Consider the following 16,097-nt stretch of genomic DNA (forward strand, 5'->3'; position numbering starts at 1 on the left):
AGATACACGCAGCATTAATAATCCATTCACCTCTAACAGTCTTATTACAACGTTGGTGCAGTTTTGCTAACAGGACGGGGGCGTGGCTATGTGGTTAGGCCACACCCACTTCCTGTTTGCACAGACTGTGAGATCAGCAGCACTTCGCAGCCGTCAATCAACCGTCACCATCAACCAAGAGCCCAAAGTAAGTTCATCTCCACCGCCTCCGTCTGCAGATTATTACTGTTATTACTCATATTTATTCTCATTATTAGAATCTTCATCACACTCAATCAAGATCAGGAATATAATAATACACCAACTTCAATGAGAATTGGAAATAAGCTGCTCGAGATCACAACTCAATTGAATTCCGTGAGACTTGTTTCCACGGACCAATGAGACGTCTTCAAACTCCAAACAAAGGTTTTGATGTGCGACAAACGTCCAAAAATAAACCTTTTAGTTTCCGCGTCACAGCAGGACGTCCTCGGCTCCGACACGCGCTTATTGCCATGGAAACGCAGCGATGTCACATGATCACGCCGGCGACTGGAGGGGTTCTAAATGTTGTGTATTCCTCCTCCTTGTGAGTGGAGATCCTCACAAGGAGAACTTCTCCTACTGAATCCAGACCAGGAGCCGGATTACAGATCGTCCAATGAGGCATCGAGACGTCGTTACCAAAAATAAAACGGATTCAGCAACATTTTCATCTACAAAAACTACAGAGAAGTGACTTTCCTGTAAACGGAGACACATCATAATTCAGCCCCTTTGTTTAGTTGGACGTGAGGTGTCTTCTGTCCGTCCTCCTCAAACATCTTGTTGTGAAAGCAGTACATCAGAGCGGAGTATTACTTTAAGGTACCTTTCCTCTTTCAGTTCATCGGGGTTGTTCAAGGGACGGATTAAAGACGAGATCCTTCACTTCCCAAAATGCAGCTCACACCCGTCGCTTCGTGCACGTCAGGATCTCCGTCAGGAGACTAACTGGGTCCAAATCCCTCGTAAAAGCACCACCGATTTGCAGAACATGCAGGTAGAGAAGGAAGTGTGATTTCTTTATTTCATCTCCACGATGGAGGCGGCGCACTGGTTTGAGTCCCAGTTTAATGAGACCACGTGAGTCTCATCAGGACCTGATGAGGCCAGTTAGACATTTTAAACTAGAAGAAATCAGAACCAAAATGGGTGTTTGTTGGGAAGCGGCAACATATTTAGTATTAATTATTGCTTATTAATTATAAGTAAGATGAGATGATCACTGGTCATGAACCAGCTGACTCCCCCACGAAGGTCCTTCATCAAAACATCACCGCTTCGTTTGTGAAATATGTAGTCAGCGTTCCCTCTGAGGCTTCGCTGTGGTCCAGGTCCTGGTCCTGGTCCCCGTGGGCGTGCAGGGCCGAGGCCCGCTCCAGCAGCCGGCCTTCAGCAGCTTCCCTCCCCGGGGGCCGGTAGGGCGGAGGCCCCGTCAGAGGGGCGCCGTCGGGGGTCGCCCGGGTCCGGCCGTGGATGACGATCGGGTCCTCGTCCCCCTCGCCGATGTCCCGGGGCTCCTTGGAGGGGCTCTGGTCCGGGGGTGTGGAGCCGGGCGCCTGGGGGACGACGCGGGGGCTCGGTTCGGGTGGAGGGGGCGGAGCCAGAGGAGGCAGCTCGTCAGGCCTCCCTGAGAGCAGAGCACCAACGCGCTGTCACGGCTTCTCAATAACCAGCATGAACAGAAGGGGGGCGGCGGGTACCTGGGGGAGGAAGGTCCAGCTTCATCTTCCTCAGTTCAGCCATGGAGGCCTGAAGCTGCTCGATGACGACATCGTCGCTGTAGAACAAAGTGTGAGCAATCCGCTCCTGGAGGAACTCTCTGAGGTCCTCCAGAGACATCTTCAACAGCCGCTCTGCGCACACACACACACACACACACACACACACACACACACACACACAAATAGTCTTCAGTGTGACTTGAACAATTGTAGTTGAAGCTGCATTTGTTAGCATAGCATAGCACATCTAACTTGTTATAACACCATGAGAAGCTGGAGCCCACTCCAGATGTTCAGACTGAGCTGTTGGTCACGTCCTTACTCTCGTGTATCTTCAGGATGGTGTACGACATGGCGGTGAGGAGCCTCTCCCCCTCCAGGATGAAGATGTCCCACAGCCGGAGCGTCAGCGTGAACGGCGTCTGCAGGAACACAAGCGATGCACCGATAATCGCACAGAACTTTGCTCTTCCGGCCTTTTTTCTGGCGGCTCTACTTCTGGAAAGTCAGGAGGGGTTTTGGGTCCCGGAGCGCTGACAGCGGCCCGATGCTGCCAGACCGCCACCACAGGATCGTGGGCCAATGGCGGTTCAGAGATCACGTATCACCGGGAGAGTTTTATGCTGAAGTCGTGTCAAATCTTTTAAAAAGGCAAGCTGGAAAATTCCGGTGGGTCCTCGTTTGCTTTGAGGATCAACTGTCATTCAAAGATTCTCCCCAAAAATGAAGTTTAGAGACAACAGATGGACCATAGAACCTCCTGACAGTTGTTTTCTCATCACATTAATAGATCGTACCAGTACGATGCAGAAGCATTTATTTATACGAGGAGTTATGATGACAGAATACATCATCAACTCTACTAAGAAACATTTATCAACTTAAGTTTACATGCAAGACTGGGATGTGCGTATGCTAACGATTAGCATCAGCGGTCCGACGCCTCCACGTTGAGGACAACGCGGTGAACTGGACACAGTGGTTTGGTGTTTTAGGGACGCAAACCCGTCACACCGCCATCGTCACAGAAGGAAGGAAGTTGACAAACTGTGACGCCACTGTGTTGCTAACTGGAGGTGTGAAACGACGAAGGATGAAGATCAGCTTCCTCACCCTGTCAATGAAACACTGGAGGAACCATTTAGTGCAGTAAATCCCTGCAGACATTTGCTCTCTGTCCTAGAGAGACACAGAGAGACAGACGGGGAGGATCATCAATCATCTGTCTGAATTCCTGCAGCCAGCTTGTGTCTCTGCGGTGAAGACACTTCTCACCAGATGTTTCTTCAGCTTGGGGATGAGTTTGGAGACGATCTGATCGTGGTGAAGCTGGAATCGCTGAAGTTTGGGGAACCCGGGAACAAAGAATCCTTTCGGAAAGAAAAGAGAGGCGCTTCTTAATACCACTTAATACCAGCGGCCTGCAGTCACCGCTTCCTCCTCAAAGCATGCGGGGGGCGTCTCACCGTGCATGCCGTGCTTCTGATTGGTTAGCAGCTGCGACAGCGCCCAGAAGGCATCCTCCTCGTTCATGTACATGAGAAGCAGGGCGGCGATCTGACTCATCCCCTGGCAGTAGCTCACCTCCTGCAGGCAGCCGGCACAAACAACACATGTCCAGTCCCTGCAGCACGAGGCTGCAGCCTGGAGCCAAAGCTCCAGCAGTTAAAACTGCATTCTGTGTCGTGACCAGCAGGGGGCGACTCCTCTGCTCCCATAGACGTCTATGAGGAAATTACTCTACTTCTCTGTAGTGACCAGCAGGGGGCGACTCCTCTGCTCCCATAGACGTCTATGAGGAAATTACTCTACTTCTCTCTTCATTTGTTCCCTCAGTAAACATTGTAAACATGAGTTTATGGTCTCAGTCTCTAGTTTCAAGTCTTATTAAACACAGCATGATGTTCATTTAGTGACTTATGGTCCACTTAGAGTCAAAGCGACCATAAAGCAGGGGACGCTTTAGGGCGAGGCTACATGCTGATTGACAGGTCTCTAATAGAGACGTATACAACGGCTCTACGTCATTCCTTCCAAATGTTGCCACCGCCATGTTGTTGTTTTTGGCTGCCACAGACAGGAAGTGACCATATTTTGAAGGAGTGAGGTAGAGACGCGGTATACTTCTCTGGTGGAGACCTGTCAATCACAAGGTAGCCCCGCCCTAAAGCATAAATGGTATTTTGGTGGGGTTTTTCGGAGAAACGGCTACTTACCGTGTTGTAGACTGAATATGCAGAGAGAACATGGAACAGAGACTGCTGCCTGTAGAGGAGGGAGGAAGACGAGGAAGAGGTACGTGACTTATTCACATGTAAATACATAGTAAGCATGTACAGTAGTGTAGTTCAACAAAGCAACATTCAAACAAAAGACAAGAGAAAACTGCAAGACGAGAACACAAGAACTAAAGAACAGAGAAGAACCGAACAGAGAAAGAAGAAAGTAAAAAATAAAAGACCATAAAACGCAGAAGACAAAAATGTAAATAGAATCAGAGAGGAACATCTCCACCAACATTCCTCTTTGTGTCTATAAGAGTATCTTCTTTTGAATATTTAAAAGCACGTAGCTGCCGCACACTGCGGTCCGGACAGTGACATCACTGTGAGGGGATGACATCACCTCTCTCACAATGTGTTGAGGCAAAAAGCAGTAGAATAAAACCACTAATCAATCACAGCTTGAGACTCACTTGACTCCAAAGCGATCCATGAACATGACGTGGTTCCTGAAGGTCCGGTTGATGTCCAGGTCGATTTGTTTGATCTCAGTTGAGTAGAGACGGGCCTGATCCTTCATCCTCTGAGCAGGAAAACACAAAGAGAAGCCGGGTCAACCAGGAGGGTCAACCAGGAGGGTTAACTAGGAGGGGTCAACTAGGAGGGTCAACGAGGAGGGACAACGAGGAGGGGTCAACCAGGAGGGTCAACTGGGGGGGTAAACCAGGAAGGTCAACCAGGAAGGGTCAACCGGGAGGGGTCAACTAGGAGGGTCAACTAGGAGGGACAACGAGGAGGGGTCAACCAGGAGGGTCAACTAGGGGGGGTCAACCAGGAGGGTCAACTAGGAGTGTCAACTAGGAGGGTCAACGAGGAGGGGTCAACTAGGAGGGGTCAACTAGGAGGGGTCAACCAGGAGGGTCAACGAGGAGGGTCAACGAGGAGGGTCAACTAGGAGGGGTCAACCAGGAGGGGTCGACTAGGAGGGTCAACTAGGAGGGTCAACTAGGAGGGTCAACCAGGAGGGGTCGACTAGGAGGGGTCAACCAGGAGGGTCAACTAGGAGGGTCAACCAGGAGGGGTCGACTAGGAGGGGTCAACCAGGAGGGTCAACTAGGAGAGTCAACCAGGAGGGGTCAACCAGGAGGGGTCGACTAGGACAGGATTGAGATCAAATGTGTTTGGATCTCACACGAAAAGGACCAGAAATGTTTTTTAATATCTGGAGCTACAAAGGGACACAGGCTGGATGGCAACACGCTGTCAAATCATGTTTAATATTTGTTATTCACTTTGGATCTTGTTAGCATAGCGTTAGCCTTCTGAGCCAGACGAGATGTAAAAGACCATGTGAAATGTGAGGAGACGTTACCCTGAAAACAGTTTCTACTTGTTGTGTTACCGTGGTTTAATCCCCGATGATACATGTGTGTCTGTTATCAGTAAAAAACCAAGATTCATTCTCATCCCACAACCTCTTCCTTAGTCGTGTGAGTTTGAGTCATGAGGACACACACCTCGTACTTGCCCTCGTTCTCCCTCTTCGCCCTCTCCACGTCCAGCACCAGAGCCCAGGCCCGGCCTCGGAGCTGCAGGGGAATGCCCTTGTAGACCCGTTTCACCATCTGACAGCAAAAAGAGGGGGGCGGGGGGGGCGTAAACACTGGGTGGATGAAAACTAAAAAACTTTGGAAAGATGCTTTTCTGCAGAGTCACAGAGCTGTTAAACTCCATGAGAACGTTTTGAAAATGATTTTGCGAATAGCGTTCGGAAAAGTGCAGGATGTTTATTTTTCAAACAGCAGGAAGCAGCTTCCGGTTCTTTGAGTCTATTTGTTGGAGCTGCATTCTGTCCATCAGGGGGGCGACTGCTCTGGTTGTATACAAGTCTATACGTAGGTAGCCCCACCCTTAAGTATCCCCTGTTTGAAGAGTCACCCCCTGGTGGTGAGTAGAGAGAATGCAGCTTTAACTCATGAAGCTTTGACTTCCTTATTCAAGCCTTGTTCAGACTCCCCCGGAAACCAGGACCCACTTGTCATCACCTCGTTGAAGTTCTGATCCTCACCCTGTCACTGTGCTTGTATTTGTCCCACTTCTTGGCCATCTTCAGCCACTTCTCAGCCCTCTCCACCTCCAGCTGCTTCCTCTGGGGGGAGACAGAAGCAGGTCTGGACACTGTTTGGCGTTCTGGTGCTACTGTAGGTGACGACATCTTCATGACTTCCTTTTTTACCTTTTCCTCATCTGCAGTCGGGGCCGGCAGTTCGTCCTCGCTGGGAACAAATCAAACACAAAGATGATCAGTGAGGCAAACACAGGTCTCCAGAAGGAGGAGGAACCGCGTAGCGACTTACTGCATGAAGCCGAAGCGGTCCATGACTTTGTAGATGCTGTAGTCTGCATCTTCCCAGGGGTCGACCTCCACCCCCCCCTGCCTCCCCTGCAGGCACAAACTGACTTAAATAATATCCAATACATTATTATTTGTGCAGTGTGAATCCATGGGTTTTGTTGGCACTTAGAAATTGAAAGTTTTCATAATTAGAATTATATTCATACAAGAGGATACATGGAGGTCAAGTCATTTCACAGCATCTAAAGCTACTTTCTAAAAACATCCCACAAATTATTTCAAAATGATGTGAAGTCAGTAAAACTACATCAAGTACTAAATGATATATTTTCAGATTCAGGATGAATTCCACTGTTGGTATAAAACCTGGTCCATCCTGACCCAATGAGAGACAGCTACTCACCGCAGCATATTTCAAGATGATATCAGCTCGTTCCTCTGCTATTAGAGTCTCGATGTCTTTCTTCATGTCAATATCTGGAGGAGGAGGAGGAGGAGGAGGAGAGGCAGACCTTTACGAGCTGGAGACAAACAACAAGAACAGCAGAAGAACAGCGGATAGACGCGGCCGTCGGTCGCTGAGGACTTTGCTTGTAATGATTATCACTAAAACAAAAGTGGTGTGTGATGCATTTCCTTTATTTGTATTAAAAACAATTAAAGGTGTAGTGACTTCTTGCAGAGTGTCCCTCAGCTCAACCCTCCTTTCATTACATTTTATCCAAAGCGACTTACATTACATTTTTTAGCCCGGGGAGCAGTAAGGGGTCAGGTGTGTTGCTCAGGGACACTTCAGCAGCAGGGAACGAACCACCAACCTTGCGGTTCCTCTCTACTCCTGCGCCGCCGTCGACCCCTTTCGAGTTCTTCTAGGCCTCCGTGGGACTTTAAAACGTGGGAAACTCTCCAGAGTTTGCTTTGACCTTTCTAGGCTTCCGTAGAAACATGGCGGACTCCGTCTCCTGCTCCCTGAGTAGACATCAGGGACTCGTAATTACTCAAACAGTAATTCATATTATATTACAATTCTGCATTTGGATCAGACAACATGCCACAAACTCTCGGTTTACGATAGCTTAGCATAAAATACAATAGCAGAGGAATTTGGCTCACTTCCTGTCCCAACGCGTTCTTTCAAACCTTCCAGAAGTCAGTTTCCTGCAGCCGAGGATCAAAGGAACAAAGCAAGAGAGTCGCTAGCTGACGTGAAGCTGTGTCCCTGAACGCCTCGTGAGAAACTACGGATGTGAGGTTTCATCGGCTTCCTGTGGCTGCTGGTGTCCGATGGTCCTGATGGTCGCCGGGTACCAAGTGTGTTACTAAACCTCACCACCGGTGACAGGAGGCTCCAATGACCCGTCTGCTCCTCAGTTAGTGTTTCCCAAACACACATCAGCAGCAGAATTCAGGGCAGGGAGGTTTGTGATGTCATACCGTTAATCCGGTGTATTGTTGTTCCTTTTAGAACTACACCACCCCAGCTGGAGGCTATAATCCCCGAACAAAGCAGCGAGGGAACTAAACATCTACACTTTCTGTACGGATCAACACCCGAGGCGAGAACCTCCGAGAGCGAGTCTGGAGCCCCAAACCACCGGGATTAGGAACCTCTCCAGAGGGGATTAGTGCAATCTGTTGTCCCAGAAGAGGAACAAAGAGCCGCGATGGGTTCTTCTACTCAATAAACTTTCATCCGGCCACGTGAAGGATCTGCTTCAGAAACCCATCACAGGCACTGAGAACCTGTGACATCTTCTCCTCACAGTCTGCAGGCGACCTCAGGCACCGAGCATCCTGCATCCCATCGTCGCTGTGAAGGTGCGTCGAGTCCGATGAGTTCCCCAAACGGATTATTCAGCTTTTTGACCCGATGATTTAATCTCAACATCGTCCAGGATTCACAATAAGAACTTATTTAGAATATCCAGATGCAGCAATGCGAGTCATCCACATCTGGGGAATCTCAGCGAGCCGATGCTGCCTCCTCGGGTCTGAATGGGGGTTAACGGGGTGAATCATTAGTGAGGAGGTGGGTGGAGGAGGGTGGAGGTCAGATATCCAGTCGGATGAAGTGGGAGCTGAACGTGATGATTCCCTTCAGCATCGAATCACCCCGAGAGAAACCAGGAGACGGATGCTGAATGTTTCTATTGAATAAAGATTCACTGTGGAGATCATCATTCACTAAATGAACATCATGCTGCATTGAAGAAGACCAGAGGTCACTGGTGAAGACCAGAGGTCACTGGTGAAGACCAGAGGTCACTGCAGAGAGCAGCTTTTCTTTTCGTCCAACATAATAGGACGACTACACTCGTCGGTAATGACAAACGAGGTTTGTCGTAGGAACTCGCTCACAGTCACCAAAGTCCGGCAGCGACGGAAAGAGCTGATCCACGAGGACCCACCGGGACCAGACCCCCGAGCTGCTGCTCTCCTCAAGCTGACTGACGGCTCCACTAGTTTCGTCTGACGGACTCAAGAAAAGGAAACAGACAAAGACGACTTCGGTTCAAATCACGTCCAGACCAAAGGGCGGATTTGGATCGACGTGAACAGACGTTTCAGTGGTTTTCTGCAGCAAGCCGTGAAACACCGCCCCCTATGTGCGGGAGCGCGTAGCTGCGTGCAAACAAAAGGGGAGAATAGTTTCTCTTTTTCATTCATAGAAATACAAGAAAATAGCTTTCAGTTGTATTTAATCACCACTTTAGTGATAATTTAATGAGAATTATTGCCTGCAGCCTTTAATAACTTGGATTTAATACGTGCACGTAGAAACAGACTTTTATTTGCTCCCGTAAATCAAACGTCGGAGAGCCGCATTCAGTCGGTACCGACCGAGTTCTGCCGTGTGTCGCTCTGTGCCGTCGCGCGCACGCGCACGCGTCGTCTCCCTTTCTTTATTCCGAAGACAATGAAGACACACAGGAAGAAAAGGGAATAAGCGGCGGGACGTTACCGGGGTCCGAGCAGCGCCGCGGCTCCTGCGGGCATCACGCGGGGAAAGAGGCGCTCCGCGGGGCGCCAGCAGCGGCGCGCGCACCCCCTCGCGCTCACACGCACGCGCCGCGCGCGGGTCCCGGTCCCACCGGAGCGGGGAGCGCAGCGTGGCACCAGTCAGCCGGAACAGGACCTGCCCCCGTCCGCCCCCCTCTGCCTCCACCTGCTGGAGAAAGAGACAAACCTGACGGTGCAACATCGCCGCGTAGTAAAGAACGAATGCGAATGAACTCATCGATATGGTGTCGATTTATTGAACATATAAAAAGTGATACAACGTGAAAACACAAGATGAATAATGTTTACATGTGAAGCCGTCAAGCGCTCAAATCATTGGTGGGCACATTTAGAGTGACGTCATCCACTAAACATCTGGAAGGGGAAAAGCAAACAATGAGTGCAGTGAAATATGAATGAAGCAAACAAATAAATGCACACAAACATGTAGAACGTCTTGTGATGTTAGTGATTGACAGGCGGAGTGGGGACTTTTATTTGAATAATCTTTAAATCTCAATTTGTTCTGCGTGGGGCGACTGTGGGTCAGTGGGGAGCAGGTCGTCCTCCAGCCAGAGGGTTGTCGGTTCGATCCCAGGCTCGGCTAACCTGCATGTCCATGTGTCCTTGGGCAAGACACTTAACCAACATGGCTCCTGTAGCTGCGACTACAGTGTGGATGTTAGTGACTGATGGACAGGTGTCACTGTGTGTGGTTCTCCTGTCATCAGCGTGTGAAGGGGTGAATGAGTCTGGTGGTGTGGTGGTCAGGTGGTGGTGTCGTGGTCAGGTGGTGGTGTGGTGGTGTGGTAGTCAGGTCAGGTGGTGGTGTGGTAGTAAGGTGGTCAAGTGGTGTGGTGGTCAGGTGGTCTGATGATCAGGTGGTCGGGTGGTGTGGTGGTCTGGTGATCAGGTGGTTTGGTGGTCAGGTGGTCTGATGATCAGGTGGTTTGGTGGTCAGGTGGTTTGGTGGTCAGGTGGTCTGATGATCAGGTGGTTTGGTGGTCAGGTGGTCTGATGATCAGGTGGTCGGGTGATCTGGTGGTCAGGTGGTGTGGTGGTCAGTTGGTGGTGTGGTCAGGTGGTTTGGTGGTCGGGTGATCAGGTGGTCAGGTGGACCACGCGTACGCAGACATGCCGCTCTCCTTCCACAGCCGACAGCGAGCCCACGAGTAGTTGTGGACGGCGGTCAGCTGGTCGGACAGGAGAGCAGTGGCTGCTGGGTATTCTGGCCACTCCTCCTTCATCTTACCTGCAAAAAGAAATAAAACCGATGTTTTCCACAAGCAGTTGGGCAAGTTACTGAAAATAGGTAATTAGTTACAGTTACTAGTTACTTACCAAGTAATTAGTTACTAACTTTTATGTCTGCTTTTTAAATGTAATGAATATCAACAGTCAAACACAATAAACCTATTTTTTAGACCTATTTATTGTATCAACAGGCCTTCAAATCAAGCAGGAGTACAAAAGTCCCAGAGGAGACAGAGGACAGAGGACAGGCGCTCGGTAAAATACTCACTAACTGTGAAGGGGACACGTGAATCGGGCCAGAACTTAAAGGGACAGTGAACCCAAACTGTGTCACAGAAACCTTCCATGCGTGGGGCCCGACCCCAATGTCCCCCTTGGACCCTCGGAGTCGACGGCCTCACCGGCCTCGGGGTTTAGGGGGACATTGAGGGGGCGGGGTTTAGGGCAGAACACGCGCACGTAAACCCCACGAAGAACCTTCACCTGTTCTGGCAAAGTGGACCAGGTGGCGCGTGAGGAGGTCCCTGAAGCTCCGGTCCCGATCGGAGGGGGGTCTCCCCAGAACCGCCTCCAGCCCGCCGAAGAGCGCCAGGGCGTCCAGGCGGTGGAAGGAGAAGCGGCTGGCGAACGGCATCAGGTCGGAGGACTCGTCCACCGGCGCCGAGGGCGTGTGGGTCACCACGTAGCGGTACACGGGGCTGAGGAGGGCCGCTGGACACACGGACAGGGATTCATCTTTCACATCTACAGCAAATAACTAACGCCGCTTACACCTGTAGAAGAAGAGGCCTCGAAGCAGCTGAAAAGTACCGACAGGCCCAAAGCGCTGGAGGCCTGGGGGTTGCGGAGGCTAAAACTCGGGTACGAGAGGAGCAGGCGGAGCCAGGAGGAGGACTTTCGGTTGGCCTGGGGGGGGCGTGTCCGCAACGACCACCAATATTCCTCAAATTCCCGTAGTTTCAGTGTCAAGTGTTTTTCATTTATTTATATTTACAGTAATGTTCAAACATAAAAGCCCTGGCTGCTCCGTGTTGAAGTGCCCCTGAGCAAGAGGCTTAACTCCTAATTGGTCCCCGGGTTAAAACCGTACCGTCTAAATGACCTGTGATGTGATGCTGCGTTCGTTGGGTTCAGGCTCCGTTTGTCAGCCTGTCGGAAAGAACCCAAACGGTCCCTAGTTGACGACGAGTTGCGCTTTTACCTGCGGCCCCCCGGGCCAGCTCGTTGCTGGGGCAGGTGGCCCGGATGTCGGACCCCATGGTGGTGTAGGCCCTCTCCGGACAGCGGTCCGCGGTGGGGCAGGGGGCGGAGCTCGGATAAAGCGCCAACGCTTCTCTGGGGAGATTAGCGCTGAAAGCCTGGAGCTTCTCTGTGAGGAGCAGACGAGGGTTATGACCCTGCTCCATTCGGGTTCCCCATCGGCGCCGGTAGACCCGGATGACCTCATCAACCAGGAATAAGGACACCGGTGTTCCACAAGGCTCTATTGTTGGTCCCATTATTTCATATTCAGATACCTTCTTATATATGTAACGTATACTGACATGTTTGAGCTTCCTCTAGTCATCATGGTTCTGTTTGCAAACAGGACTTTCATGCTTTGGGTTCAGAGGGTTCACGCTGATGTTGCCCCTGTGCAGATGTTACCTGTTACAAACCACTGGTAGTCCCCCCAGGTCCACATGGAGATGTTGGCTGCCGCTGGGCTGCAGAGGGAAACACAGGTTTGAGGTTTGACGAGATGAACCCGGACGCCAGAACCGGGAACCGGGCCGCGTCCTCACCTGAAGTCGACCTCCTGCTCCGTTGTCCCGACGACAAAGGGGACGTCGCTGTGGCCTCCTCCCTTCTCCCACACTTCGAAGGGCGGAGCCTCCAGCACGTAACCGTCCACCACGGCCACCGGGCCGGCGAAGCGCCCCCTGGTGGGGAGATCCATCCAGTCCTCTGGGGCCCAGGACGGGTAGTCCTGCCACGGGATGGCGTGCTGGGGGGGGGGGGAGGATATTCAGAGTAAATAGAGCCGATGATGTGACGAGCTCCAGAAACACTAAACAGCTCCGACAATCAAAACGCTTTCACGTCGTTGGGAACAAATCAAAGAGATTTCTGCTCTTTTCACTGCGTCGCCTGAATGAACCGATCGTTTATTTTCTACTTTAAAACTAAAATGAATCCACTTCTCTAGAAACTTTAAAAGCAAACTGTTCCGTGACTTTATTTAAGTCAACTTATTACGATTTAACGGGGAAGTAAAATAAAACGTATTTAAAGAGCGTAATAACCTCCACAGATTATTTCACATCATAAAATATATTATTCATATTTCATCTTGAGGTGGAAAATGTGCTTTTTTATCCAATAAATCCACACAGGTTCACGGCAACAAAAAATGATTTTTCCGACTTTCCACATTTAAACAATTTAATTAGAAACTTTCATTCAGGAACAAATAATTCTAAAGTCTAATTTTAGCATAAAGATGAACTATTTTTATAAAATACTGAAATATTGTGTGAATACTTTGTAATTGGTGCCATGACTCCGCCTCCCACCTGCAGGACTTGTTTGACGGACAGGTGCCGGAGGCAGGTCCGGTCCCTGCAGCCCGTCCTCTTCAGGAACACCAGGTTGTCGTCCTCGGCCCGCTCCAGAGACGCGTTGAGGACGGACGAGCCGCTCATGTCCACCGCCGCGTGGAACAGACCCTTCGCCAGCGGCGACGTCATCAGGGTCCAAACCGAGGTCCCGCCTTCGGCAGAACAGAGACGGGTCAGAACTCAGAGCAACGGGTCACCCAGAGACTCTTTTGTTTCTTATAACGTTGAATTATGGAGCGTTTTGTTCTCCGTTTGACGAGCTCGAGTCCGCTTTGGAAGCTGTGCATTGCATTCTGGGAAGAATTCTTCAATTAGAACAACGAATGAATCTTTATTCCTCATACGCTTTTATTTATTTACACTTAATAAAGTCTGTGGTTAATAAAACAAGCTTCGTTGGTTCTGTTCATACTGCCCAGTGTTTATTCTGCCCCTTGGGTCAAACAAAGGTCAAACAAAAGGTCAATCGTTCCTCCCAGTGACACAGTTCCTACCAGAGCTCTGCCCCCATATGGAGACTCTCTCTGGGTCTCCTCCGAACGCGTGGATGTTCCTCTGGACCCACTTCAGAGCAGCGATCTGGTCCATGAAGCCGTAGTTCCCTGTGGGGGGGAACAAGGATGTGACCTTGTGGTCCCATGTGGTCTCTCTGCTGCTTCAGGACCTGAATTCAACTCTTCTCAAGGAGCGCGAGCCAGGAAACGTCTTATTGGTATACATGTATGTCAACTTGGACACGCCATCTACACGTGACCCCAGGTGTGTATTATATACATGAACTAAGGCGTAACTCACCTGAGGTGTTCTTTGGGGAACCTTCTCTCAGGATCTCCAGAGCCAGGAAGCCGAAGGCGTTGAGTCGGTAGTTGAGGCTGACGTAGACGACCTGGGTGTCGGCGGCGAGCTGCTCCGTGGGGGAGTATCCCGGCTCCCCCCCACTGAGCGCGTGCAAACGCCCCCCGTGGATCCACAGCACCACGGGCAGCCCGGCGCCGGGCGCCAGCGTGGGCGTCCACACGTTGAGGAAGAGGCAGTCCTCCTGGCCCGCCACCCGGCCGGACCGCGGGCGCACCTGAGGACAAACGGCGCGGAAGCGTCCGGCGTCCGTCACGCCGGCCCGGCACGCGGGCTCGGCCGGAGGCGCCCAGCGCAGGTCGCCCACGGGCGGAGCGGCGTAGGGGACGCCCTTAAAGGAGTAGGCTCCATTTTTCTGTCAAAGGGGGACGTTGGTTCATATTATAGAATAAATGAACAAACATCAGTCATTAAAGTAAATCTCAGCTGGTCGTTCCACATTCATGTTTGACCCTCATACTACGTTTCCTTCAGGTCTTTGAGGAGTCGCCACACTCACGTGTCTCCCCCGGAACTGGCCGCAGTCCGTGGTCACCTGGGCGACGCCCGGCGGCAGCGTCTGGGCCACGAAGCCCAGGTAGGCGGCGAGCGAGAGCAGGGCGGCCACGCCCAGGCCGATGAGCAGGACGCAGCGCCTGGAGAGCACCAGCAGGGGGCTGATGTAGTGTCTGTGCCGGACGTACTGCGCCTCCTCCTCCTCCTCCTCCTCCTCCTGCACCAGGTAGCGGTACTCCGCCCTCTCCAGGACCTCGAACGCGTCCTCATTCATCTTCGCTCTGAGGCACAAAGGGGAGGAGTCTCGGGTCAGGTGACGGCTTTTATTAAATCGGTTTGTGGCGACGACAAGCCGGTAAACATCACGGCGTCGGTTTCTCCTCCGACATTCAGTGACAAACAGACAACCAATCAGCAATCAGACAGGGGGAGGGGCTAGTAGCGTTAGCCGCTAACCGCTACGTGTTAACGGCTAACCCGCGGAGGGTCACAGTTACGTTGTGATGTGTTCAGGCTCTGCTCAGTGAAAATGAGAATCTGATTATTTTATCAAAGCTAATCTGAAAAATGAATCCAGATGTTTTCACATGAATGATGAACAACGATATTAGAGATGAAAGAGAGCACATTATCATACAGCATTAAATAAAATAATGACAACCAAATACAACCGTTTATTTCCTTCTTACTTTAATAATGTGTTGTTATAAACATAACAACACATTTATACGTTTGGACGGTTTAGTGACTAAATATTGGTTTGAATCAGCAGCCAAACAACAAGAAACATCGTCAATGATTCAGAGAACAGCTTTTACACCCAATACACAGATATGATGTACAAGTATCATATATAAGATGTAGTAGTATTATGCAAGTAGTATAATGTAGTAGCATCATGTATAACTATGGTGTAGTAGTATTATGCAAGTAGTATAATGTAGTAGCATCATGTATAACTATGGTGTAGTAGTATTATGCAAGTAGTAAAATGTAGTAGCATCATGTATAACTATGGTGTAGTAGTAAATAAAACATTACGCTGCTATAAATCCCTTTTTTGAATCGGATCACTCACATAACGGTTTGTTTCTTATTTATAACACGAACACGCGCACACAAACACGCACGCGCCAAACAGGAAACAGTCCGCGTGGTTCAATGATCGGACAGGACGTTAAAATACTTTTTTCTCATGGAATAAATATGATTAATAAATCTCGGCGTTGGTCGCACTGAGACCGTCTGGCGGGACACCGAGACGGGCTCCCGGGAGGAGACAACGTGTCCTTCGTGCGGACGTCCGGTACCGGGACGCGGACCCGAGCGGCTCGTTACTCACCATGTCGGTGCGACCCAACGACTTTGTTCCAGACTGAGCAGCTCGCCCTGCGGAGGGGGCGGAGCCTCGCGTCTGCTTACGTGCTGTCGTCACGTGGTGCCGCGCGCCCCCCGCGCGCGCCCCCGCGGTTCCGTCGTTTGTGTTGTTCTGTGATCTCATTTCCCACATTATCACACATCTAAAACAACGGAAATTGAGGGTTGAGAAGTCTTTGTTTTTTACAGG

At 50.6% G+C, this 16,097-nt stretch overlaps 2 protein-coding genes across 6 annotated transcripts; both read right to left on the reverse strand.

The window, feature by feature from the left end:
* Positions 1 to 222: 222 nt before the first annotated feature.
* Positions 223 to 9,564, reverse strand: LOC120809173 (USP6 N-terminal-like protein). 3 transcript variants are annotated; one of them, XM_040162822.2, is made up of 15 exons: positions 9,289 to 9,564; positions 7,145 to 7,295; positions 6,730 to 6,803; positions 6,328 to 6,413; positions 6,207 to 6,246; positions 6,039 to 6,119; positions 5,488 to 5,595; positions 4,444 to 4,553; positions 3,965 to 4,013; positions 3,215 to 3,335; positions 3,024 to 3,118; positions 2,862 to 2,927; positions 2,071 to 2,170; positions 1,728 to 1,880; positions 223 to 1,654 (listed from the first exon to the last, which is right to left on the reverse strand). In XM_040162822.2, the coding sequence occupies exons 3-15, from the start codon at positions 6,793 to 6,795 to the stop codon at positions 1,290 to 1,292; spliced, it is 1,440 nt and encodes a 479-aa protein (XP_040018756.2). In that variant the 5' UTR covers positions 6,796 to 6,803; positions 7,145 to 7,295; positions 9,289 to 9,564; the 3' UTR covers positions 223 to 1,289. The 3 variants fall into 3 exon arrangements, with proteins under 3 accessions (XP_040018756.2, XP_077942189.1, XP_077942188.1); XM_078086063.1 differs by having other exon boundaries at positions 6,730 to 6,847; positions 9,289 to 9,469; XM_078086062.1 differs by lacking the exon at positions 9,289 to 9,564 and adding an exon at positions 7,440 to 7,798.
* LOC120809150 (para-nitrobenzyl esterase) lies at positions 9,561 to 15,981 on the reverse strand. Of its 3 annotated transcripts, XM_078086060.1 has the most exons (11): positions 15,873 to 15,981; positions 14,535 to 14,811; positions 13,976 to 14,390; positions 13,675 to 13,782; positions 13,136 to 13,332; positions 12,365 to 12,567; positions 12,228 to 12,286; positions 11,782 to 11,949; positions 11,064 to 11,291; positions 10,432 to 10,578; positions 10,247 to 10,367 (listed from the first exon to the last, which is right to left on the reverse strand). In XM_078086060.1, the coding sequence occupies exons 2-10, from the start codon at positions 14,802 to 14,804 to the stop codon at positions 10,436 to 10,438; spliced, it is 1,791 nt and encodes a 596-aa protein (XP_077942186.1). In that variant the 5' UTR covers positions 14,805 to 14,811; positions 15,873 to 15,981; the 3' UTR covers positions 10,247 to 10,367; positions 10,432 to 10,435. The 3 variants fall into 3 exon arrangements, with proteins under 3 accessions (XP_040018719.2, XP_077942187.1, XP_077942186.1); XM_040162785.2 differs by having other exon boundaries at positions 9,561 to 10,578; XM_078086061.1 differs by lacking the exon at positions 11,782 to 11,949 and having other exon boundaries at positions 9,561 to 10,578.
* Positions 15,982 to 16,097: the final 116 nt, after the last annotated feature.

The sequence above is a fragment of the Gasterosteus aculeatus genome, chromosome 12 (genome assembly GCF_964276395.1).
Source record: "Gasterosteus aculeatus chromosome 12, fGasAcu3.hap1.1, whole genome shotgun sequence".
Classification (NCBI taxonomy): Eukaryota; Metazoa; Chordata; class Actinopteri; order Perciformes; family Gasterosteidae; genus Gasterosteus; species Gasterosteus aculeatus.

Excerpts from the sequence above, each read along its gene's own strand:
- LOC120809173 (XM_040162822.2), bottom strand. The coding sequence starts at position 6,795 with ATGAAGAAAGACATCGAGACTCTAATAGCAGAGGAACGAGCTGATATC. Across the intron at positions 6,120-6,206 it reads CGACTGCAGATGAGGAAAAG|AGGAAGCAGCTGGAGGTGGA; the intron begins GTAAAAAAGGAA and ends GTCTCCCCCCAG. Across the intron at positions 3,119-3,214 it reads TCAGAAGCACGGCATGCACG|GATTCTTTGTTCCCGGGTTC; the intron begins GTGAGACGCCCC and ends TCTTTCCGAAAG.
- LOC120809150 (XM_040162785.2), bottom strand. The coding sequence starts at position 14,804 with ATGAATGAGGACGCGTTCGAGGTCCTGGAGAGGGCGGAGTACCGCTAC. Across the intron at positions 12,568-13,135 it reads CCGTCAAACAAGTCCTGCAG|CACGCCATCCCGTGGCAGGA; the intron begins GTGGGAGGCGGA and ends CCCCCCCCCCAG. Across the intron at positions 12,287-12,364 it reads GAGCAGGAGGTCGACTTCAG|CCCAGCGGCAGCCAACATCT; the intron begins GTGAGGACGCGG and ends TTCCCTCTGCAG.